This window comes from Habropoda laboriosa, unplaced genomic scaffold (assembly GCF_001263275.1).
Source record: "Habropoda laboriosa isolate 0110345459 unplaced genomic scaffold, ASM126327v1 scaffold28, whole genome shotgun sequence".
Lineage (NCBI taxonomy): Eukaryota > Metazoa > Arthropoda > Insecta > Hymenoptera > Apidae > Habropoda > Habropoda laboriosa.
This window is the reverse complement of record NW_017100174.1, coordinates 2097852-2125000: the sequence shown is the minus strand read 5'-3', so window position 1 is coordinate 2125000 and position 27149 is coordinate 2097852. Positions and strand designations below refer to the sequence as shown.

At 41.7% G+C, this 27149-nt stretch overlaps 1 protein-coding gene across 3 annotated transcripts in view; it reads right to left on the bottom strand.

Moving 5' to 3' along the window:
• LOC108578782 (RNA polymerase II elongation factor ELL) overlaps positions 1 to 27149 on the bottom strand; it is a 178143-nt gene that overhangs the window by 95524 nt on the left and 55470 nt on the right. For all 3 annotated transcript variants that reach the window (XM_017942176.1, XM_017942173.1, XM_017942175.1), the window contains one exon: positions 13931 to 13978. In XM_017942176.1, coding sequence (XP_017797665.1) covers positions 13931 to 13978 — 48 coding nt within the window. The remainder of the gene's footprint in view (positions 1 to 13930; positions 13979 to 27149) is intronic.

The window sequence follows — 27149 nt, the reverse complement described above, 5'->3', positions numbered from 1 at the left end:
TGCTCGCCTTTTTCTCTCCAACCCCCTCTTTGCACCCGGTTAATTTAACGTAATAATAAAAGTCGACACGCGGACAGCCGATAGAGGATTTACGGCGAATGGAGCACAATGCGGAGCGGGATCGTTTTGTAAGGGTGGTAAGTAAAAGGACGAAATATTCTTGAATTCGTCGAATGGGAAGCTTTTCTTTTTCGTTGTAACAACGATGTGACGATTTTTGGTAATCGTGAAATTTCACAATTTATACATTACACTCGCGATGTAATTTTTCTTTCTGTAAACGGTGAAATGTAAACGAAATAGCGTACGTTGTCTTGACAAAAATTTATATATTTTTTAATTTAAACGTCTTAGGATGCTTTGTCCTTGAGAAGCTCAAAACCAGTTGCAAAACAGGCGCCAGTGCGTGCTTCCTCTCTATCGTCACGGAACCTGTTCCTTTTCGACTCTAAATCAAAGGCGAAAGCAACGATTCCGAGCCCGTACCAGAGAAAGCAAAAACGCTCGTGGCCTGTATCAACGTCGTCGCGGTGACGTTATTTATGACAATAGGCGCACATGACACACACACTATCTTTCGCGGCTACGAGTCGAACTAGATACGCGTTATTGCTTCGCATAAACGTATTAATGATCGTGTACGACAATATCGCGCGTGATAAAACGAACGATTAACGTACGAAAGTTCCTTGAATCGCGAACATTTAAATGTCCCTGTGACACGAGTGACACGATATGGAAATTGTTATCGTGCAGAGAACAAATATAGAGGTAACAACGATCGATTTTTAACAAATATTGTTCGCTTCACCGTTGTTCGGTACGATATTGCAGGAAAGTCGGGAACTGATCTATAGAATGTAATTGTAGGTTAGGACAGAGGTATTCACGGAACATTTCCTGTAACTTAGTTAATCACAGTTTTGCAACCGAACACGCAAAGGGCACAATCTAACCGGTAATTTAGAGCTGAGAAATATTGATTCTGGGGTTCGACACTCTTTTAACTTCATTTTCCAATAACAGCTCGAACTTTCGACTATCCTCCTCGCGGGAAAATTCCTCGCGTTTGTATCTACTTATCCTAAACAAGATCCATCTTCCGTGTTAATTACCGATCATTTTCGTCCCAACATCAACTGTATGGACTATACTTTGTTAGGAACGTGTGCGTATAATACACGGTCTACCACCAGAAAGCTTCAAAGGCTATAAATCATGAAAAAAGAGCCTGGAGGAAAGTAATTCCAGTAACTCAGCGTATTTAACAAAACTTTCGCATTTAAAAAAAAAAAAAGCGTCAAACGCGTTCAGGTGTTCCCTTTTAACGCCGCGACTTCGCGCAAAAGACCTTTTAGCGCCGCTGTATATTTCAGCTGATGGTAACGACAAAAAAAAAAAAGGAAAAAGAGAGAATGAGAGAGCAAATGACAAAGAGAGAGAGGGAGAGACAGGGAGAGACGCAGAAAAAAAGAGGGAGAAACAGAGAGAAAGAGAGAGAGGAGAGATGCCAAAAAGCCTGGTAATTTCTCAGAAGAGCGAAACGAAGTTGGTACGTGTGAACGCGCATGTATAACGTGCAATATTATCGGGTACGTCACAAGCGTAACACACCGCGTGAATGAACGAGAGAACGAATGAAAAAGGGAGGGAAAATTAATGGCGAGGAGCGCAACACCCGCATATCGCCTACATGCGCGCAAGGCCGCAACGATAAAGATACACCTACATAGAGTGCGTCCCGCATTCGCCGTTTGCGGATCCTGCCCCGGTGGCGGGCGAGGCGCCTCGTCACGCCGCGTTTCCATGCGCTCGTAAAACCAACTGGAACGATCATGGGATAGGGCAGTTTTCGGCCTAAATCCTGTCGTATGACGTTCCCCCGATCCCCTCTGTACGCCGGAAGGCCATCGTACCGGGGGAATCGAACGGTTTTTCGATGAGTTCCCTTTCGTCCTTTTCTCGTATTTCGCAACGGTGCTTCGCCGGTGGTGGTTCGTTCTGGTTCGTTTCCATTGAAACGAGGAATCTTTCTTTCTTTCTTTTTTTTTTTTTTACGACCTCTGTTTCGAAACAGGGATTGTTTCTGTTTCGCGATTTAGAATATTTTAAGTTGATTGTTAGCGTTGTGTTTTACTGGAAGGATTGATAATGCTTGAAATCTTTTTTATAAAAAGATTTAGTAATATTTGGAAGTAGAAATCTATTACAGTAGAAATTTGGAAGTGAAAATTCTTTTATAAATTCATTTATAATTAAATGTTCTAATATGAACTTTTAACATCGTTCAAAAGTTGCGCCAAAACTCAATATTTGCCGCGGCACGTTCATCATCCACGTTACGGAAACTTTTAGCCATTTGCGTAACAACTGCGTAGTAACAAATTTCATCGTGTAAACGGGAACAGTATTAAAACGGTTAACATTCGATGAAAACGAGGTAACCCTAGAATTCGTCTACGGTGAAATTCTAATATATCTAACACAGCACGCGAAGCTGGAATACTTGCTGTTTGCGCCAAAAGATGGCCACCGAGACAAGAGACCCCTTCGCCGGGCCGATTCTCACCAAACGAAACCGTCAATTATTTCAGGGTGACCTACTTTTTATCATAGTATACACTTAGATTCGACTGCTAGAATAGTAAGTGGGTCACGCGTAAAAGTAACTGTTACGGCAGCGATGTTTCGTACCGGTGCCATGGAATATCGCCTTAAGCGAAAGAATCAAGATCGCGCTCGCGCGACGATGGACGACGTGTGCACGCATAAACATGTCGAGGAGGAAGTGATCGCGACCGGGAGAGAAAGACAATAAAACGCGCGGAGAGGAGCTTCCGGCTGCCGCCGGATACAGAGACGATTCTCGCCTCGCGTTTTACCTTTTAATCGCCGCGAATCACGAGACTTGAACCCAGAAGCGTTCCCACGTACGAGTGGCATGACGTTAACGAGTCAACGAATTCTTTAGTAGCTACGAATCCGATGTCAAACATTCGATGTGAAACCTTAACACGTTAAATCGATCATGCACTTGATCGATTACTTTGAAAGGTTATCTCTTCTCGACTAGATACGAGAGATTAACACTGAAGTTAGCAGCCAGAATGTCTGCTTCGTATTTCGTAAAAAAAAAAAAAAAAAAATATTGCACAGGTATTTATTAGAAGCATCTAATTATTCCGACTGTTTCGATGAAAAATAGTTATACGTTAATTTCCCCCCTGTATGTTTAACGTCGGTAGATGTTTACTTCCAAGAAGATCGTAATCCGAGCGATGTTTCGCGAAACAATCGTCACGAGACGCGCCACAATCGTCGTAACGCCGTTTTCCAATCGAAGATCATGGTTTCCTGGTACAGAATGTTCGGTAGCGCCCCCGCGGTGATCTCGAGAAAACCAAAAGCGTGTGTTGTGTCCTGACGTGTGTCTCTAGCCGGAGCCAATAACGCGCCGTTCTTGGATAAAATATACATACGTAGCGGACAGCAAGAAACCGAGTGAAAGGCAACAATGTGAAGGCAAGCATGAGAGCACGGTCTACGTATGCTAACCGTAGGTACAACGAAAGGCCGTCGCTATCGTTGAAATACGTACTTTACACGGGTACACGAGCAGCACAGCTCGAGAGCACGTGAAATTATACTTTGAGAAGAGATGCGGTCAAAGTGGAAGGGAGAAACGTCGCAAGCATCGGTCGAGACGAAGGTAAATTCTGACAGAACACAGAGGCCGTAGTTCCAGCGAGAAAAGTAAGAGAGAGAGAAAGGAAGGAAGAAATGGCGACCAGACCGAACGAGGAAAAAAGGTTATGGTACGCGTAGGCCACGCGGATTCGTACCGACGAGCAGCATTATTGTTACACATGAAATCGCTGGAGCAGTATGCATGCGCGGCCGTGTATGGGTATATACGAGCAGGTAGAAAACGGGCAAGACACGGGTCGGTTCTCCCTGGATACGTCAGCCGCGACAAGGACGTCTACTAAATGAGCGAATTATACTGGAATAATTGCTACGCTCCTGGCGGAACCTGTAACGAAAAGGAGAAAAAAGGGGGGGGGGGGGGAAGAAAAAGCGTTTTTAGCCACAAGCACGCAGTGGCTGGCGCGACCATGGTGTTTTCTTTGTCGCGTAACTTCATGTTTGACGTAGCGGATATAAAGCGACAAAGAGAAACCGTGTTTGTCGTGTAATCATTAATTGACCACGCGACTAGGGAAATTTTGTTTATATTTTTTCTTTTTTTTCATTACACCTTGTCCGAGTGATTCAAATTGTAGTATTCTACTTTCGTAGATGTAATAATCGAGCATGAGTGTGTGTGCGTGTGTGTGTGTGTTCGCGTGAAAGTTCGTGCGGTTAGTCGTTTACATCGTCTAAGACCAGATAAAATTTCGCTTTTAGGTTTTCCCCCCGTCGTTCGATCTAATACTTTCTATACTCCCGAATTCCGACGCGTGCAGACCGAGCAACAGCGCTTGCGCAACTTTCGACTCCGTGTATAGTACTGATGATTTTAATGATCTATGTCTCGATGAATAAATGTATTTCATTTTACGGTCGATCGACGATCTAATATGTTTCTCTCATTTCAGACGAAGCATTGACGTCAATTATTTTTTTTTCTTCTTTCCTTTTCCCTCGATAGAAACTTTCCGTTTATACATAGCACTTACTACCATTTTAAATGGCAAGAAACGTTCGTTCTCTTTTTTTATACATTATTAACAATTAATAATACTATTCATCATCCGTGTCGTAAAACACATAATCTTGTCAGATAAAGTGTAAACTTGGTCGATAAAAAAAATCCCTAGAAAAGATAACCTCGAAAAGTCGTCTGAAAAAGTCATCGGTTCGATTTCGACGCAGATCAATCTCCTCGAATACCAAACACAGCCAGATATAAATCATCGAAAATCCAATTTCCATCAATCAAACCAGCAACAAAGAATTAGAAACAGCCTCTTATGCGCGCCTATTCCTTTCGCCCATTCGAGCGCCACCGCAATCGGGAGAGAATCCCAAAAGAAGCAAATAGGCGAGAGGGGAAGGCGAGGGGGGCGCAGAAAGATCAAGAAACAAGCTGCGGGGAGAATCTAATCCACGAAAGAACGACGATGACGTGGCTTCTGTCCTCGGAGACGGCCTCCCATATGCAAGCTTAATCCACGCTGGCCGAAATGAAAGAAAGAAAAAAAAAGTCCACGAACAAAAGCAAAACAAGAAAGAAACACCAACTAGACCGGGCGATCCTTAACACACGAGTATAGACGCTAGAGTGCGCTCTAACGAATATACACGCGAATGGCGTGCGTGTACTTGGCCTCTATTACGACCGCAGCCAGCGCCACACGTCCCTGCAACAGCCACGTTAACGAGCAACACCGAGGGTATAACGACCTATAAATAAGCAAAAATCACGGGCTCGAAATAAAATAGCAGGATGTCACGGTCGACGATCCATTGGGCGACGCGTGTTTGGTTACACCAGTGTGGTCGTCTTCTCTATAGTTGGTGGAAACGAAAATCGTGCAGAAAATCGAGGCACGTTCGTACGGAGAAAAAAAGCGTACGAGGGAGTGAGGCGATGAGAGAGAGAGAGAATGAGCAAACGAGAGAGGGGAGATGAGGGAACGGGATTTCCGAAGTGACGAGGAGGTGTTACTGAAAATAACCAGGCGATAAACCGTCGTGCAGAAAAGGGAGGGGGGGAAAGAGGGAGAAAAGAGAGAAGAAATCGTGTAGATGGACAGAGTGTTGACGCGAAAGGAACGGACGAAAGGAGAAACAGAGGGCGCGCGCGACTCGAGTGTCGTTTATCGCGGATCGAGGAAATATAGAAGTCGTTAATCCGCGAACGTTCCTCCGTTCCGTCCACGGTGACAACGGATTAAGCTCAGCCAGTGTGTACACACACGTGACACAGTGGAAAAGTGAGCAAAATAGAGGGAGCTTTAACTGGAATCTCCACTGGTGCGAGGAAAATACGCGGATACATAAAAGCGAAAGAGAGAGAGAGAGGGAGAAAGAAGAGCGTGCAGTTCAGCACAGCTTCCTGGCGCTGAGCTTCGGAGAGAGAAGCCGTGCAACTGGAAATCCCTTCGACCGTGTAATAACGCCCGATATCATGAGGGTTTGTTGATTTTTAAATCGAGTCCCCAGGTGGCGTCTTTCGGGCCGAGCGATAAGCGTGCAAACTCGTTTCGACACGCGAGGCGACGCTCTAGGTACTGCATTAGGCAGGTTTGTTCGTTTAATGGGGAGCTGGTTTCGATCTGACGTTGATATCGGGTAGCGCGCTAATATGGGTGGCATGCTATCTTAGTGGGATACTATAATCTGTTGGTAAATTAATAGAACGTTTCTACAGGCCGATCTAATACAGTTTTCTAGTAAAATCCATCGAAATAAGAATGCGTTACTTCGTTAAAGGAAGACAAGAAGTACATGTAACATGATTTTGAATTTCGAATATACTCGTCTAAACATTGATTTGTCAACTTCAATCTGTAACAGGAATCTACAAATTTTTCATTCTAGATAATTAGCGAATTATCTAATTTAACGATTTTATCAGCTACCGTAACGTGCAATATTTTGAATTAATTACTTTGAATAGCTAAGGCAACGCATCTGAAACTTTGCTGTTTCTTAAACAGTGCTAGTCTTCACTCGATGACACACGATTTAATTTTACCGTTGCAAACAAAGAAATTAAATTTCCCCGCCAAAAAAAAAAAAAAAATAGAAGAAGAAGCAAGATTCGAATAACGAATTCCTGCAGACCACATGTGGCTGGTAAAAGTCCTTCTGGCAAATATACATATTCGATGCGAACCTATTCTTAGCGACGTTTCCACTTTCTATGGAACGTCTCCTCTCTTCAAGGATTCCCAACGAGTGAATCGACGTCGAACGAGACGTCCTTAGGAAATCATTTTCCAGGAGCTCGAGGCGAGAACGGGGGCCCTAAAGGCTTTCTCGTCTCGTTGCATGCACAGCTTCACCGTGAAAAGGTCAACGTGGCTGCATCGATCTTCTTGGGGATCTTCCAGAATGGAAGCCAGTCAAAGGTCAGGATAAAGCAACCGGAGTAAATGCGACTAAACAGAATCGGTTATGTGAATGAAACCTTAATAAAGCAAGTATATCCTGTACAGATATCTAACTTTTATTTCTCATCGGTATAAAACAGCTATACCAACAGAGAGAGATGGAGAAACGTTTCTTCTTCGTTTCTTTCCACCGCAACAGGTGATTATTATTACCATTTCATTGCGTTTCCCCACGAGGTACATTAGCTTCAAGCTTCCCTCGCTTTGATTCTCACTAATATTATCGTATTACCCTCTCCGGCGGTACGGAGCGGATAAAAGGTGAGATAGAAGAGAAATATTCCGTGTGCAGGCTGCTGAAAACTGTATGGAACTCTCGTTTCAGCTTTGATTATTTTCTCCTATCTGTTGGCGTTGCGATGGAAACTCGAGAGCTTTCCTTTAGATTGCTGCTTCACAGGTTTTATTGATAATGGATTACTCTGGAATGCCTTCGCACTATTTTCCACTTGTAAATAATCAAATCTACTCTTGTTCTTCTGCACTTTTCAACTGAATGAAGAAGTGATTTGGAGAAACACTTAGGAACCGCCTAAATCTCGCGTCACGCAATTTCAAGTGATATAATTCGTCGACGTTATCGCGTTCGTCCAGTAATGACAATACTGCCCCCTATTTCTATGATTGTGTTAGAAAAGGTGGACTTACAGTGACCCAATCAGATCCACGTTCCTTCCAAGGGACTTCTTTCCAGCTGTGCACTGTATCCTATACCTGAACATAACCTCAACATTCCTCCATTTCCTATCACCGCCACTTCCAAACGAACGTCGGTACAAGAAGAATGTTCCACAGCCTGAACCATGTTTTCAAATCGTCGCCAGAGGTGACGTCAAAACCGGGTAGCAACAATCAGCCATAAATCAGCATCAACGAGAGGATTTCTCTCTTGTTCAACGCCTCCCTTCCTATCGCGACTTTCGTCGTTGCTCGTCATCGAATGCTGCTTAATGGACGAGATGGTTGGCCCCGCCCGCAAAATCGAGAGATACCGAACGAAGAACGCGAACAGGTCGTCTGCCACCTTTTCCCCTCTCTCACCCTTCCATCTGATTACGAACATGTCAATTAATGCACAAGCTGACGAGAAAGGAGTGTACAACAGGCTTTCACTAGGCGGAGAGACCACCTTTTCCCTTCCTCGTTCGAATTAATAATCAGCTTGTAATGCGAACGCTATTTCCAAATGACTAGGTTAACCTGAAAATCATAGCCGCGTTCGATGCACGACAAGAAACGGGAGCGTGTGTGATTTACGAGACGAAGACTGCGACGAAGGATTGAACAAGGTGGCAATTACACGGGCGGCGGAAACGAGTGTGAGATAATCGCGTGAAATATTTACGATTACGTGCGAGCATTTTCTGCCTGCTCGGAAGAATCGATATCCTGGAAATCTGAAGGTTCGCGGAGAACACTCGGATCGATTTTCGATATCGGGATTACGATATGGATAGTGTCGAGAGATAAGTGGTATTGTAAAGCGAGGGGAAGATTGCTTTGCAATAAAATACCTGTTCCATGAATCAATTTAATCCGAATCCTTTGTGGTTTGGGATTAAGCTTGATGATTCGTTTCAGTTCACCATAAACGGATGAAAATTTATTGTTCAACCTGTATATTCGCAGTCTTAACTAAAGTAGATTTCGGTTGGGATTAAGGTTGACGATTCGTTTCAGTTAACCATTATTAAAATTCATTCTTTACTTGTATATTCTACTATCTCGAGAGCCGCACTGCACGATCTACGGCCAATTTAATCGAGGCCTCTGATGGAGAAAGGGCACATACGCCAAAATGCCATTTCAAGAAAAACGATTTCAAAATTTTCAGTGTCGTATTGCTTAATAAAAAGTAGTGCAATTAAATCTGAAAGAAAAGTAATGTGTCCTTGATATATTATATACGTACATAACACACAAGCCTGTAATGTATATAATATATTAGGTGTGCAAATTAATTCGGTGCCTTTTTTCACGAAGCCTTGACGACTATATCAACTCGAAACAGCCACAATTCTTCAGAAACGGAATTCGTCGGTTACTCGATAAATGGAAGGTCATCCAAAATAACGGGGACTCTTTGTAACATTGAACTTGTGCTCGATCTTTTGTAAATAAATATTAAAATTCGTGAGAAAAGGCACCGAATTAATTTGTACACTTAATATATAAAGGGCACATAAGCCTGGTGTGCCCTTTTTCCATTAATGCCCTCCAATTGCATTAATCGCATAATTATGAACCCGAATAAATTTTACAAATCGGTTCACGTCTTCAGATCCCAATCGTCCTTCAGTCTTAACACTAGAACCATCAGCCGGGTCAGAATCGCTCGTTAGCGACTTTCCAAATGTGAATTTTTATGTAAGTGAAACGTGATTGGAAAATTAGGTTCGTATCGATGCAAATAGAAAATAAATTCGGAAAGTTACAAACGACTAACCAGTGTCGAAGAATCGCTTTTTTTTTTTTCGAAAGTTGCTGAAGGGTCATTTTTGACCCGGCCGGTAGTTCTAGTGTCAATGTATGTAACACACAGACAACTGATAATAAATAAAAATTCGCAGTCAGACCTACCACAGATTACTTCCTCCAATCTCGAGAAAAATCTGAAGAAGACAAACTGACAGGAACACGATCGGAAGTTGATCGACCAACAAAGACCTCAAATGATCTATCGCAAAGTCCCCCTATCAAGACCGTCGAGTTTCACCGGATCCCGGAACCAACGGGTGTCAAGAATCGTTGCAGCCTCGAAATACGATCTCCTTTAGCCTTCGAAGATTCCGCGTGAATCGTCAAGGACTCGCAAATGAAGTTAGCAGCGAAGTGAACTGGCCTGCTGCCGTTTCGCGGCAATTCGAGAACCGATCAAACTCCGACCAACGAACGTAACTTACATATGTATATACAGTACGTAGCGGCGAATCAACGAACGGCACGAGAGAAAATGGTGTATAACCTTGCTCGAACGACCTCGATCGCCTTCACCGTACAGTAGAAACCTTCGACGTCGTTTTGCCTGGCCACGTCTCTACGGTACACGCGCTCGGTATCACACCGTCGTCGATCCTCTCTCGATCCCACAGATCGTGAAAAGATCTGTTTCGCTGGAAACGATCGTCGTCGGTGACGTCTATCAATGCCTCTCACTCTTCGCTCATTTTCTCTCGCCGAGCAGCTCCGCGAGGGACATTTCACCTGGCCAGCGTCGGTCTTTAGCCTCTTTAACCCTTTCACGGCGGCTGGAAAGGCTAGTTTTCACGTGGCTTGACACGTGGGTCACCGTTGACCCATAATCATTGCCAGCTGAGGCAAAAGTTTCATTGGAAGAGGCGTTTAGATATTCTACGATACGTCGTTTAAGTCCGACGAATGTAGAAAGTGAGAAGGATTTGGCATGGTTGATGTGTTTTCGCTGTTAGATATTCTGCAGTGATATTTCGACTCGATTTTCGAATTACACGAGGATCGCCGATCTTCTAGGTTAGAACGAAGATACAGAGACTTACGAGGTGTGTGATTCATTTTTTTTCTACGACCGGAGAAATTAGTCAGAAAAGAGTTAATTGATGTTTACGGAGAATGGCTGTTGATAGATATACGTTAGAATTCGTAGAAATGAAGCACGTACCTTGGAACGTCGTTGCAATTTTATCGCGTATGCACATGTTGTAGTCAGAGGCTTGAGCTAACCTTCCTTGGACTTCTATTCACGTCATTCGGGACTTTTTCCCCGTTCGAACTATTAACACGTTTCATCCGCCGTTACTGACAGGATGCTGCTGACTTCGAATTAGTTATGACGCTACGTTTGCTATGTTGTGAATGGAGTTGATGATCAAATAGACATGTTCTGTTGTATCGAAGATATTCTACTGTAATTTTACGTGCTTGTTTTCAATTTCACAATTTATCGCACTTATCTCAGCTTGAATTTATCAGGAGACATCCGAGGATTCACATTTAACTTTTGCGGGCGGAGGATTGTGGCATGTTGAAGAACTGATTACTTGTGTAATATATAATTAGCTCATTATTTCAGTTTTCTTTCTTTTCTCAAATTAACCCTTATGTCAACTGTCGTCTACTTTATCGTCCAATTTTAGTAGTTTTCTGATAGCAAAATTGTAAACTCGAGGCAAACACGGATAGGAAATGTGCGAAATAACAACGATCTGGTCGGACATTTCAATCTTTTGCCTAGAAGATGAAATATTTTAAGTGAGAATTATGCAAAAGGGTACCCGGTTATTGACATAAGGGTTAAATTATATCAAAATTACATTTTCCTCGACTATTTTTATTGCTTAAAAATATGAGTTTAGTGGTTACGTTCATAGCGTTTTGTGACCGCATGTGTGAGTCTATCGTCCTCAAAGGGTTAATATACCTCCATTAATAGAATCCTTACATCTAACATAATCTTTAACACACCGCCAACTTCTAATAACACCACTCGATACTCCTGCAATTCAAATACTACAACCAATCCACCGGAAGGCTCTAAAATTCAGAGGTAAAATTTCAAGTGTAAATACTCTCACTTGAAAAACATCTTCAATCCAAGAACGAACGCTTTATCTCTCACGCCAGAATCCTAAAGTCTATTTTCCGAAGGTAATCTTCCTCAAACCGTAATCTCTTATCTCGCCCGGGAAGTTAGAATTTCCAAAAACAACAAATCTCGAAAATCCTCGAAAGTCTGCTTGCCAATGTTCATCGATAATCCTCTTATCGTCGTTTTATCAAGCAGTGTACCGCGAGCCGTAAAACAATTTCCAGCAGCAAGGCCAATTCACGTGCATCCAGCAATCCCTACGAAACTTCTGCATCAGCGTGCATCTCTCTCTCTCTCTCTCTCTCTTTGTGCATGTGCCGCGTATCGATCCGGCTTGCGACATAACCACCGCTCATAGTCTTTCCCTCGCCTCTACCCTAACAGCTCGTAATTTCCAGTGGCGCGTGTAACGCGAGTCTCTTTCGTAACGAGTCGCGAAGGAATCCTCGTTGCGGAGGCGGAAAAGTTTCCGAGAAAACCTGAGCCGCACCGCTAAACGACGGTTCGCGGAAAATCGAAGTTCATGTGCCGTTCAGCTGGCGCTCGAGGCTAATCTTTTTTATTCGTCGTCTGCCGAACGAGCCTGATTACACGCACGATTCTGCGAGCGCGACGCTTCTTGGAAGAATTATGCAGACGTTTTGTGAGGTCGTGAGTTTCGTGGATTTTTCGCGGCGGATAAGGAATTTCGCGTTTTTGTTTTCAGAAGTATTCGCGGTGGACCGTTAGACATTTTTGCAAATTTTATTATTTTGCGCTTCTCTTTATTCTGAAGAATATTCGCGGTGGACCGGTGGAAATTTTTGCAAATTTTATTATTTTGCATTTCTCGAAGATTGTGAATTTCTGTTTTACCACGCAGAGAATTTCGCGTTTCATTTTGAGAAATATTCGTTGGATCGGTTGAAATTTTCGTAAATTTTAGAAGTGCGTAGAGAATTTCGCGTTTTACTTTTAATACCATTCGTGATGGATCATTTGACATTTATGCAAATCTTATCATTTTGCATTTCTCGAAAGTTGTGAATTTCTTTTTTTTCCTATGTAGAGAATTTCGCGTTTTATTTTAAGAAATATTCGCGGTGGGCCGTTAGACATTTTTGCAAATTTTATTATTTTGCGCTTCTTTAAGATTTATTTTGAAAAATATTCGTGATGGATCATTAGAAATGTCTGCAAATCTTATCATTTTGCATTTCTCTTAAAGTTGTGAATTTCGCGAATTTTAAGAATATGCAGAAAATTTGGCGCTTTACTTTTTTTAAATAATATTCCCGATGAACCGTTAGAAATTTTAGCAAATTTCCAACACACTTTCTTCAACGCCGCTTTAAAATTCTCTCTCGGTTGACATACGAATAGAAAGTTTGTTTTTGGCAATTTCATGTGCGAATTTATAGCTCGTTCGATTAGCCAGACAGACAGATATTACGTAAATCGGGGCGACAACGATTTTCTAGGGACCTTTAATAAAAAAAAAAAAAAGAAGAAGCATCCTACTTGAAAGTATTCCATTAACATACATTGTATAATAATTTCAAACCACTGGAAAAGCGAAATCCTTATCCCTCAATTATATTTATGTTGTAACCAACTTACATATAAATATGAACTCTTTAAATCGGATAAGAGCAAAGTTTTAGTAAGAATAACTTTCGACTCCGGACTCGAGTGTTTTACAAACTTTCAACAAATCAATTTACACGGTTTATGTAACAGTCGACTAAAACCCAACACATACAATATATACAAAACTAAAAATTCTGTCGCGGTCAGATCACAATAATCCTGAAAAAATGTCGGTTCAATCGAAAAACAACCCTTTCAATTTTCACCCGTTTAAAGGGCAACAAAATCTATGTAGAAATTTTCCTTTTCAAGTTTCTTAGAAAATTTAGTCGAATCGTACTTCTCCGCTCGTGGAGCCGTTTATCACGCCCGATTTACGACACCGGGAACGATATAAATGGCCAAGATAACCTCCCTGAGAACGCATTAAAAATAATATCGCTTCTGTCACGTTTACGAGGTAACGCGGATCCGGCGAAGAAAACACAAGCGGCCACGGTTGATTTACGCGGCTGGTCACGACTAAGCTGATAAACTTCTTATAATCTCTCGCACAATATCGATCCGCGGTTTACAATCGGAGGCGGCTGCCAAAGAGAAGTGAGAAAGCTTCTACGTGTCGCGGCAACCGTATCGAGCGCGAGTATGCAAATAATAGAAAGTGATTTCCACTTACCCCTTCGTTTCCTAGGAACTGTATAGTAGGGTTCTGGCTGGTCTTGTTCTGCAACAGGAGAGAAGAAAAAGGTATAAAGAAGTGAAAATCAACGTTAAGTTTGCAACGGTGGTAACAACATTCAATATGCTAATAAAACTATCACATTTCATAGCGTTTCACGTTTCTCGATTTTACATAAGGAAGTTCTGTCTTTCTTTCTAGTTATTCCTTCTTCTGCCCCGCCGGATTACTCCAGCGTGAAATCGATAATAATTCGACTCGATGAATAAACTCTGTTACGAGAGCGTACAATTATTTCACGATCCACGTGTGTAATTATTTAATTGTACACTTTTGAGATTGTTGAAAAGCAAAACAGATTTACGCGAATTCAACCGGGATTGGTTTTAAAAATTCCAGTTCGCCAAAATTTCACGCTTAATTATCTCTGTAAATGAAAAAAAAATTCATAAATTTAAATTTTTCATAAACGAAACTACAACTCGATTCAAATTTCCCGCCGTTCAAGTTGTCGATCGAAATAATTCTCAAATTTGTCATAAATGAAGTACAATTCGATTCGATGAACGTAAACTCTGTTATATGATCGTATTCAGACGATCCATGTGTGTAATTGAATAATTACACAATTTTAAAATTATTAAAAAGCAAAATAGATTTACGCGAATTCAACCTGAATTTGTTTTAAAAATTCGAATTCACTGAAATGTAACATCTAATTGTCGCTAGAAATGAAAAAAAATTCAGTCGAAATAAACAACGTTTAAATTTTTCATAAACGAACTACAACTCGATTCAAATTTCCCGCCATTCAAGTTTTCAGCCTTACTCGACCGTTTCAAATATACAGATCGTCTGTTCGCGTCTGTTTGCATTGATTATCGCTTGTTCATTAGCAAGGAAATGCTCGCTAACGATTTCCCAGCTTAACGAGAAGAAATCGTTGGTCGCGCACGATGACGCGTATTTGCATAACACGCGTCGGCACTCTCTGTCAGTCGCCGACGAGTCAAATTCAAGCTTGATTCCGGCCAGGGAAAAGGAAATGCTCGTGCTTTCCACGTGCGAGTGTGTGCTTGCACCGCTAGAGATTCTCCTCGCTACATGCTCTATCGTCTGAAATATCGACACGTACACTACCGGCCGAAAGCTTGGAATCACCTGCCAATTTATATTAATATTGAATCTGCTACTAATTCTTTATTAATTTGAAATTGATATTGTGGAGGTGAATAGCACTTTACCTCATTTCGATTGATTTCAATGATAAAAAATTCGTTAGAAAATTATTATAAATGCTAGCCTTTTTGGGGGGAATTTTTGTGCAACTTGCAATGCACAATGATTCCAAACATTTGGCCGGTAGTGTCATACACTACCGGCCGAAAGTTTGGAACCTCCTGCCAATTTATATTAATATTGAATCTGCTACTAATTCTTTATTAATTTGAAATTGATATTGTGGAGGTCAATAGCACTTTACCTCATTTCGATTGATTTGAATGATAAAAAATTCGTTAGAAAATTATTATAAATGCTAGCCTTTTTGGGGGGAATTTTTGTGCAACTTGCAATGCACAGTGATTCCAAACATTTGGCCGGTAGTGTATATGCATAGAATTCAGCGATAAGAGGCGATTCGCTTCGAGCTACCGATTACGCTATGTAACGTACGATCAATTGCGTGAAATTCTTGCCTGGAAATGGTAATAAGCTAAATACGCGAGGAACTTTTTTTTTTGGTTTCATTTGCAAGACCAATTTTTGGAATTATTTATTTATTTCTTATATTTAAGGGCAATCATTTTTGTATCTATTAACAGTTTGCGTTCTGAGCACTTTTTTATACTGCTGATCGATAATTGGAGGATACTTTTGCAGTGGAATTTTTGAAAACCAAGATTACTTTTGCAGTGAAATTCTTGAAAACCAAGTTTACTTTGCAGTGAAATTTTTCAAAACCGAGCTTAATTTTTGCAGTGAAATTCTTGAAAACAAATTTTACTTTTTACAGTGAAACTTTTGAAAACCGTTTCCTTTTGAAAAAAAAAAAAAAATTAATTTTACACTGTATTGTCCATGGTACGCTACCTTTATAAATAATCTCTCAATATTTAGTTGTAATGCAAATTGCACATTATGATGCTTGCCATAGCGGAGTGCCCAAGAGTTAATCCTCCCTAGGCAAACATATTTTTTCGCAATCCGTAGGCAAACTGGGTCGTTAATGTCCAAATTTAATTTTCATACTGTCCCAAGTTTTCAAAAATTACGAAATAATTCTGTAACACTTATCGAAGCCCCTCCAAATGTTTAAAAGGTTTTTCAATAAAAATACAAATTCGTTTCGAAGGAAAACAAGATTGAAATTTCATTTGGGTTCACAATTGTTCGTTAAAAACACTCTTCATCGAAAACGAAAATTCGTTTTGCGAAGAAATTGCAAGACAGTAGTTTCGCTTGGGTCATCAACCCAGATTGCCCACGGAGGGTTAAATATAAAACGAAATAATTATACGCTCGGGAGATTGAATTTTCGACTGAGAAGCGTACCCAGTGAATGGGTTAATGAATGAATTGAATGATTCGTTAAGAATTGCATCGTAGAGCTCGAAATGACAATTAAGCCTTTTTTGTGGAATCTCGTTAATTATACTTCACACTAGTCAGATGATAAAAACTAAATTATCATTGAAAGAAATAAGTATATACATATATACACGTCTACCTGCACAAACTACTTGTACGCTGTACTTTTTTTTTCTATGGAGTTTATGTGCTAATTAGATAGAATTAATGTGCTGAATCTTATATCAGGCAAAAAAAAAAACACTTCGACTTCGTTCGAAAAAAATTGGAAAAGTTTCGAAGAGGGAAAAAAGGGTTAAAAGATTCCAGAGTCGCAATAAAAATTTTACGAAATCACCTTGTCACTCAAAATGATTCATTGCTTCCTATATTTCTATTCTAACACTGTTTTATCAAACTAATACAAATTTGGAATTGTATAACATATACAGTTACGTTCATCAATATTCAAACACTCTTTAGAACAGTAGAATATTTTAAAAATTGGACCAAACGACTTGAATTTTCTTTTTGAGAAATTAGAAGCATTAATTTACTAAATGACGTGTACAAAGAAATTTGGAAAAATTTGCAATCTGTGGGAATCGCGAGGAGAATTGTAAAGGTCGATTTCCATGAAATTTTCACAGATAAAAGATTTGTAAAAACTGACCTTTGCAATTTCCACAAATTGCAATTTTTTCAAAATTTGTTGTACACGTCATCTAGTATACTAATCCTAACTTCAAAAAAAAAAAAAAAAAAAAAAACTCAAGTCGTTTGGTCCAAATTAAAAGAAAAAGTTATACTCTTTCAAAAAGTGTCCGAATATTAATGAGAGTAGTAACTGTGCGTGAAGATTCGTTTGACAACAAAGCTAACGTAGCTTTCTATGTAGCGTTTCTGTGGCTCGTCAAGTCAAACTGCGGTATGATCTTGTAACGTAATATATTTACGGCGTTACATTAGCGGGGCGCGTGCATACACGACGATTTTGCGTGCAAGGCGCGCGAGCGGGTGCGTTCGCGATCGTTTGAAAAGGGAAAGTCGTCGGTAAATGGTTCGTGCGCCTTTGATCGCGGTGCAAGACGAAGACGTTCGTAAAAGCGAGGAGCGCTCCACGATTGGCAATATCGCTGATGATTGACCGCGTTCGTGGCGCTAATAGTAACGCGCAGAAAGACGCACATCGTTTGTTAACGCTTGTGTGATAATCTTGTCTCGATACCAGTTGCGTATTATTTCGACGAAAATAAATTATTCGTCCGAGAAATCCTTGGACGAAAGATAGCAAGTTATTTTTTTTTTTTTTTTGGTTTAGAAGAAATATTCGTGAAAATTTGACACGGTCGCTGCCACCGACGCAGCATATGCGGCCCACAGTGTATTCTCCAGCGTGCTATCAATTTTCGGTGGCAGCGTACGTGTAAATTAAAATTATCAAATTATTTTTCATACGAGAATGTTAATTTGTTTATTCTGATTGCACTGACGGTGAGTTTCTAGTTTTTTTGTATATTTCGAGTCAACGAATATTTCTTGGTGTAAGAAACAATTGGAAAATTCATAATTTTTCATTCATTTCGTCAATATTCCACTTTCGCGATATTATGAAACACACGTAATCCAGGCTCAGACCAAAGAACTATAAGTGTGCTTTTAGCCATAACACTCAGCATCAGCGTTCTAGCCACTCTCAAGAGCATCTCTTCACAGTTTTATGGAAACGCGTGTATGCACGCGCATACTTCTGAGAAACGGCCGCAATTTAGGCGAGAGGTCGCATTTGGGGAAAGCACGTTAAAGTATAAAGCGTGTAACAACACTGGAAGAGGGAGAGTTTTAACAAGTTGCGACCGTACGTAAAGCGACAAGAAACAGGCGATATTTAACTACCGAGAGAACAATTCTCACGATAAAACTACACCAAGAGAATTCCACCGTCAGTCTGAGACTCTCTGGTTTTATAATCTTCGACTAACCAAACACAACCGCATCAATCAATGAAACTATCTTGCGCGTGTGTGTGTGTGTGTGTGTGCATCGGCGTATTCTTTTTCTCCTAAGTCTAAAACAACAAACAACTACCGTCTACGTTATTAATTACGTCGTCTTTCGAGCAGCATGTCGTTACTACTTCCAACACATCGCTGTGTATCGATTGTCTATTGGTAAATAAAAGAAGGTTCGCGATAACCATGAAGAACAGAGTTGTATCGGCAATGATTCATTTTTCACTGATAAGGGAGAGTAGGAAACATTCTAAACAGGGAATTCCGTGTTCAAGACGCGATGAAAGAAAGTTACGTGGGTTCTACTTTCCTAGTTATTCACACACCAATGATCGATACGATAAATTCTTAATCGATCTAATTAAATTTGATCTTTGGGGTTCTTTGATCTTAGTAATTTGTAATTTTTTTATTTATCTTAGCGTAAGAAATTACCTGTCGTCCGATTGTACAATACTTTCGACCACATCCGCAATAAATATTTTTCTCTTTCTATACTTTAACCTTCGAAGGCCGGTAGCCGGGTCATCGCTGACCCGACTTTTAGTTTCTCCCTAATTTTCCTCTTCTCATAATATAAATACGTTTGTTACTTTAGTCATAACATATTTGTACAATTTTAAACAATACAATGCCTAATAAAATTAAGAAACGTGGCTTCGTTTGCACATTGAGAAGATTTTAGTCTTGGGTCATATTTGACCCGACCGCCAGCACGCGTGTCTTCATCAGGTTATCCGTCGTCCAGGGGTTAATTTACAATTTTACCTAATTAATTACCAATTCCCACGATCGTTCATCTACCGCGTGTCACGAAAACCATGGAAGAAACGAGGGGGAAAGAATGCAGGAATATCGGTTAAAGTACAAGTGCAGCACGTATTACACGTCTAGTCACGTGAACTCTTGCACTCTCGATTCCTGTCCTTCGCAACTAATACCAACGCGTCGTTATTAGATCTCGCGAGCGATTCGACGCCGCTTAAAAACATGCGCATGCATTGACGTACAAGCTGGGTCGCATTTGAGCCGTTGTCGCGATTTAACGAGATTTAAAAGCGGTCTCGAGGCGGCCAGACCACGCGTCTCAGGCAGAAAAGCGAGCACCGACCAACAAGAGAACAATGCCGGCACGCGGGCGAAGAAAAAGAGCGGCCGGGAACACACGACCAAATAAATTAATCGCGCGAAAGACGACCCGTGGTCCGACCTTAAAACGCAGAAACGCTGAATTCCAGCGTTTCGTGTTGCTCCAGGTGTGTTTCTCCGGTGGAATTTTATTGGTTCGATGCAGAAATCGAGAAATGAGGACAAATTTGTTTTTTTCCTTACCGAATTAAATTACGCGTGAAACAACTTATCGGCGGGGATTTTGCGCTAATTAGTTAGACTCAATATGGGAAGTGAAAATGTATAGACATGTGCTGTAAAATCTAAACTATTATAATATAAGAAAAAAGATATATTTACATTTGAAAAAAAAAAACATAATAGAAATGACTCGTATTAATTAAATTTAACAACATTGTAATAACGCTCGATATTTATTTGACGCATTATCGAGTCTTCCGTAACAGGTGACAATGTTCAATTTGCCACGGTATCGAGTCTTCAATCAAGAAATCTAGCGAAACCTTGAAATTCGACTAATTCTAATTACTTTATAATTACCACGACGAATTAGCATAAAGGATAGTACGTTATTAGGAATATCCGAACTTTCACACAATACGTATCATTACATTCTATCAAGAACGATGTACTTACGTTTAGAAATTAGACGTTGATTTTAATTTTAATCGCACGATGCATTGTTGTGCAAAAAAGAAAGATTCTATTGTTCTGTCGAACAGGCGTTAACGCGTCGCGAACAAGCAATATGCTTTCACTGATGCCACACATCATCATAACGAAGGTTCTTCTCTTTTTTTTTTTGGAGAAACGCCGATTATGCTCCAATAACTCGCCATATGGAGAGGAAGTGTACTCGTGAAAAGGAAAGAAACCTAACAGCGTGAAGATTTCGACGTCCGATCTCTCGTCACCTTCGTTTCGTCATTTAATGCTTCCATAGTTAATGGATAATGTAGTCAATTTGTAACGGAGAAATATCGTCTTGTTTGAATACCGTTTACCTAACCGGTTTTACTCGATTAAAAAATTTGCAAGTTCGTAGCGACAGAAATGTACACAGTGTGTGAGAGAGAGATAGTAGGTGTGTTATCGACTCTCATTTATGCTTCAGCTGGCAGAAATAAAAGGAGACCCGAGCCTATTCATTATTTAGGGGAACGCGATAGAGCAAAGTTGTGATTCAGTGACTCGTGACTCAGAGAGGTCCTTTTTTGCACCAACGTCGCTCTGATGAAACTGCTATTGCGACAAGTAAGGTCGCCGGCAGGTGTGCAACTAGCGCGTTGAAATTTGCTCGAATGTAACACCTCCAACTGTTGCTACGTATATACCCAGAGAAGAAGAGAAAAAAACGGAGCTACCACTCTACAATTCTAATTTATCAAGCGAAATTTTTATTTCACTGGACTCAATTATTTGTGTCTTAACCCTTCACCTTATAACTATGACTCAGAATCGTAATACGGATTTGCGATGAAGGTGGGACAAAAACAGTTACATCGGTAATAAAGGTTCATTTTAATTCCAAATTTAGTTTTAATTTACAACACCGAGAATGATCAAATTGCAAAGGATGTATAATACATTAGGATTGTGTAATACCAGACTATTGTATAATAATTGTGTAATACGTATTATACATAGCGCTCGTTTAGTTTCGAATACCAAAGGAGCTATTCTACTCTTGTATTTGAATAAATAAATTAGCTTCTCTCGTCTCGCACAGTGAAAAAAATCGTAAGTCGAGGGGTTAAATGTCCTCGATAATACGAAATAATTGGTCGTCAAATATTATCGCCACGTCATACCGATAATTATCTCCATTTCATCAAATTAGTCTTTTAAATCTACCAACCCCTCGCGAAAACACCCCTACAAAGGAGTGAAACCGTCCCCAAACAGACCGCGTCCCAACAGCCACGCCAGGCCTAACGATTCTCTTTTACCCCGCAGGGGTAAAACAAAAGTTCCATTAGGTAAAATTTCGTTCTCGCCAGCAGACGGATGGTCGATTCGCCTCGTTGCTTTCATTCTCCCTCCCACCCTCTGTCACCCCGGTTGGAGAAAAGACAGAAAGGGATATGTAAAGGTTTATTCATCGGTAGACTAAATTCACTTTGGCCGGTCCTTGTGTAAAGAGATGCATCTATACACACACTGGCCAGTGTCTATTTTCACGGTGGGAGCCGCCACTGCGTGTCGCATTAAAACGTCCTCAAAGAAATTCTCGCTAGTCATCGTCCACCCTCTTCCGTTCCAGGACCTCATTGGCGACTCGGTCGATAACTCTTTCTCCTACACTTCTCTCGCTCGTTCTTTCCTTCTTCCACCTCATCCAGACGTCCCTTTTTGCCTCATAAACCACCCTCTTCGCCGTCGGAATTGAATCTCCGCCCGTGAGCCATGGTATTAGCAATAAATTACCGTCCTACTCGAGACGTCTACTCTACCTTACCGACCGAGCGATCGCAACCCCCATCGGAAATCGTGTTCGAGAGAGACGCGCGCGCGCGGTTAATTGATTTCGATTCCGCCACTCAGGATGGATTATTCGGGATCTCGTGGGTGATCCCGTGGTCCCAGGACGCGCGAATCACATCGTCGAGGAAATCGTGAGAGAGAGAGAGAGAGAGCAATCGAGCTGGGAGAGATCGAGAACAGAATCCACGAAGGAATAATTCGTCCGGAATAGCGGAAAACACGGTTCTCCGCACCTGTTGAATTTCATTTTCAGAGGAGAAAGAGAGAGAGAGATTGTCTGTGGTTAGGTTGATAAATTATTCGCGTCAGAGGAGAGACGTGGAACGTGCGCGCATAATTTATTGAGTGGATCGACGTCGATCGAGCCATGCGACACTTCACGAGGCTCGCCCGATAAGGCGGATATAATGCGAAACGGTGGTTGCCGCAGCGCGATCGGTTAAACGGTTTTTCCGATATTCGGTATATTTATGGACGTGGTCTGGCACGAAATTTCCGTTCGTATTATTCCGCCTTCGTCGCTTCATAAAGAAACGTATCTTTTCCTTTTATCATTAAATACGTGCTATAAAATAATTGGAGCATCGTGAATTTTTATATGGAGCCTGTATGCGTGGATTTGAACGATTTATGGGGTTAATAAAAATGTTCACCGCGTTATCTAGGCCGTAATGTACTCGTGTATGTTTTGCCGCGGGAGGTTCATTGTAGCATTTAAAGATTTTATAATTTCAATTAAGAATCATTTGAAATTCCATATTACACGCGGAATGTGAAATTTTCTTCTACGGTAAATTATAAGAAATATTCAACAACTCGATAGACCGTAATCTCGATATTAAGATTCCGTTTCATCGATACGTACGCGTATCGACACGTTGAAATAATACAACCTATAAATAACCAACAGCGGCAAACAGATGTACTCGATCGACTAACCGAACTAACAACTTCCTGTGTCCAATTTTACCTACCCTCTTCCACAGCGAAGTGTGACAACGAGCTACGAGGGAGGATTAAGAAAATTCCCTGTGGAAACCCCCCGAAAGCCAGACCATTCAACAACTCGAGGAAAAAAAATGGGCGAACCTAAACATGTAGAGAACGTAGAGCGACGCGCGCGGGCGGGGGAAAGTCACGTTATTTATGGGTGGCTCGTTTCGTGAACGCGAAATCGTGAAAGAAACCTGGCGTGTTTCTCGACGCGTCAGCGCGTTCGATGTGTCCGGTTGCATAAGCGCGCGCGCGAACGGTTATGTTCATGCATTTTGCATCGCATCCCGGACCTCGTAACGCACAGTCCGTCGCGTCCACGAAATTCTAATCGTTCCCGTATCAACCGTCTGAAAAAGCGCGTTTGTATACAACGCCGGGAGGAGAACAACGAAACAACGACGCGCGTTTTGCAATTGCCTCGCGACGCGGAAACCAGCCCATAGCGTGCTATGGTGGAGAGGGGCGAGGGAGGGGAGGGGAAAAAAGAAAACCGGCGCGCGAGCTTGCCTCGTTAACTCTGTTTGCGTCGTGGGCACGTAACGGATTTGCCGTTTCCAGTGCGGCGTCTAATTCTCGGAAAAGGAACGCGGAATTTATAATGTCACCACAGCGCAATGGCGGTGGCCGCGGCTATCCAAGAAACCGCCACGATAATTGAGTAATTAAATGTACAACGTTCTACGTGCCGTGGCTGGATAAAGTGTTCGTCGACGGCCGTTGCACGACTATCCGTCTGTCGTGACAGACGAGGATGTGTAACGCCCCGGTTGGTGTAGGAAAATGAAAGGGAGAGATGTGAGGTTACGCCGGGAGGAACTATTATAAAGTAAAACGAATCACTTGGGAGGCGATGATGACGATGTTTGTAGATGTTAAGTGCTTCGTTATGGACAGAAGTGAGCGATCGAAACACTTCTCTTGTTTTGGTACGATAGAGTTACGGTATCGAGTTTCGCGTGTGAAGGTTGGGTTCTCGTAGTCTTGTGTTTAGTACGCTCAATTGCATCTTATGTCGTTTTGCAGAAGTAAATGTATCATAAGTATGAATAGTTATTTAGTCAAATTTAAAAGTTTTTCGATATTTTTAAGATGGTTAGGTTAGGTTGTAATGTTGCAAAAATTCTATTCGAAAATACATTTATTTCAAGGTTTATTTTTAGAAGAGAAGAAAAAATAGTACTATAAAACACAGACGGATGTTAACATCAATCGTTTCTTCATTTCCTTTCATCCGAGAAACATGTATGCCATACCTCAAACAGAGCACTGTATTATCAACTCTGTTTCCGGAGAAACAAGGAAAAATGTGTTCCATCGATTCTGGGTCACCTTGTCCCCTTAACTTTTGCAAAACCCTATTGTACGCAAATTGAGTCGCGCCTGCCGAAGACGTATCATCCATCAACTTTCCCACGAACTTCCCCTTCTAATAGTACAATCCATCTTTCATCGAAACGTTTCTCCCTTCTTCTTACGCATCTATTCTAACCAAAATCGCTAAACATGTTCTAGGAGAAACAAAAGATTTGCATAATGTTAAAATTTCGAAGCGAATTCGACTGGTCAACGATGGCTACGGAAAAAGCGGTTCGCCAAAAATCGCCGTTCGGCTCAATTAATCGGCCGACGAGGGCATGGTTGCCGGCTCGCAACAGGTAGGCAACGTCACGCCGTGGCTACTAGACAGGCCGTGTCGAGAAATTCGGCAACGCCGCCAACTGGTTCACTTTCTCTCGGCCGGCGAACTCGCAGACCGTTCTGGCTCCCTTCTTATGACGCGTGTGTTCTCCTGCGCGCGTACACACAGCATACACACCGAGCGTAAGCACGGGTATAGATAAACACAAGCAGCCACATGTGCAGCGCGCGCGTCTCCTCGTACGTCCCTATGTGTAGGCGTGTACGTGCACGCGCACGCCCGTCGCCACTGAAACGCCTTTACAGATTCTAGATCGTGACAAACCGATCTATAGAGATCCGGGTACGGATCTCGAAGAGATTAGCCGCTTGCAACAACGATCGAATTTGCTTCCATCAGTGCCGTTGAACCCGAGAGAGAGAGAGAGAGAGAGAGAGAGAGAAATATTGCTCACCAACTTGTCAGCTTTGTTGCATACTTGTCTGGGCTTTTCGAGAAACGATCATCTTGACCTCTCTTTCTTACTCCTTCGTCTCCCTATATAATTCTCTCTCGTCCTTTGTGCCTTCCAAACGAACAACGACGACAGATCGACCAGATAACTCCCAGCGGGAGAAAACAATTCCAACACGACGCCAACGAAACGTCATCACGAGCTCGGTTGTCGCCGCCGTAAAATCACGATTTTACGATCGCCAGGTTATACGGTGCGTGGCGCATGCGCAGTCTCGGGGCAGTCTGCATTAATTGGCCGTGCGTCAAATCGTCGTACTGTGCACGACGAATCACTTTGTGAACACGATACGCGTCCACACGTTGATGCCCATCGACACCGACTATCGATCGCGTTATCCCTTTACCAACAAAACGAAGAGGTCTGGCGACATTTCAACGGACAGGTGTCGAGCAGCGAAACGTTTGCGTTGAAAACGACCGGCAGGCTTCGTAAACAATGCGCTAAATCTCCGCGCGACGACAACGCCGCGTAGCGTCGCTCTGGCTCGTCAAACCCAATACCGTTCGGCAAACAGCCGCCTGATGATCCGCAGTAAATGTTTACTTTGTTCGATAACGGAGAATGGTCGATCTCTTCGACGAGCAATCGGGGCTACTTTAAACGACTCCTGGTTGCTCGATGATTGCCACGTTGGATAGTGGCATCGATAACGAAGATACGGTTAATTGATGTGCTTTTAAATGGATTACGCGATACCGTCCGTTCACTTTCGCCCATGAGAATTTCCGAACTATACTATGTATACTTGAAGGCACGAACCGTTGACAGCGCGCTGCGGTCGTTAATACGCCGTCTATCGGCACGAGATGAGACTGCGTATTCTCAACGAACCGATAACCATTATCTGTGATGCAACGACGTTTTTAACGAACCGTTATTATCGTGATTTTTTTCGTCGAACAATCTGGAAATATCCGAGACAGGGGAAGAACTGTAATATACGTCAGTTGTGTCATTTTTAAGTTGATTTTTACATTAAGTACTATGGAATATTTAAGATTCTAATCGTTTATCTCTCGATCACTTGTTACCAACCTAACCTAATGGTAGAGGTCAATGTTCAAATCGCGATCGTCTCGTACATAATCTATAAAAATAAGTTTGAATTCTCTTTACTACTATTTGTTACGGTAATACCAAAATGCACGAGAAATCAGCGCGACGAGCGAAGAATGGAGTATATGCAAAGCATGCATCGAGGAAACTACTTTTACTCATGCATGCGCATCCCCGTTCGAGCTCTCCAGAGAATTTTAATCCGTATCGTGTCGGACTCGAGTAAACACGCTTATTTTCGAGCGCGTTTTAAAGCATTTTTCCACGGGAACGTCGTAGTTCACTCTGACTCGAGCGTTCACGCGATCGTTCATTGAAAACCATGGCTAGACGTGATGTGAAGTAGACTTAAAGGATCCGGGACGCCGACGGTGCCGTAATCAGAGCGATTAGGCGTGGCCGCGATAAGCATACATAGTGTTCTGCGGTCGTTGCTTTAGCGAGCGATAAATTGTTTCTGGGTCTAGACCACCTATCGTCACTTTCGACTGTGTCCCACGATGCGTAAAGCCAGGATCGATAAAAATAGAGGAAAGATAAACTTTGGAAGAATAGGAAACCTTGCGGCTATTTTCGACCACAAAATGGCCGTTTTTGGGGTGATCTCTATGAAACTACATCGACTAAAAAAAATGATATTTCGAAAACGAAATTGAATTTTAAAAACATTCAAATCGGATATTTTCGTGATATAATTAACTTTCATTTAAAATTTCTAATTATAGAGGATAATCGATAAAAATACATATGTTGAATATAGAATTTGTTTACGATTTAAGACTCTATTACCTTTTTTTTTAAATTGTGCAGTAA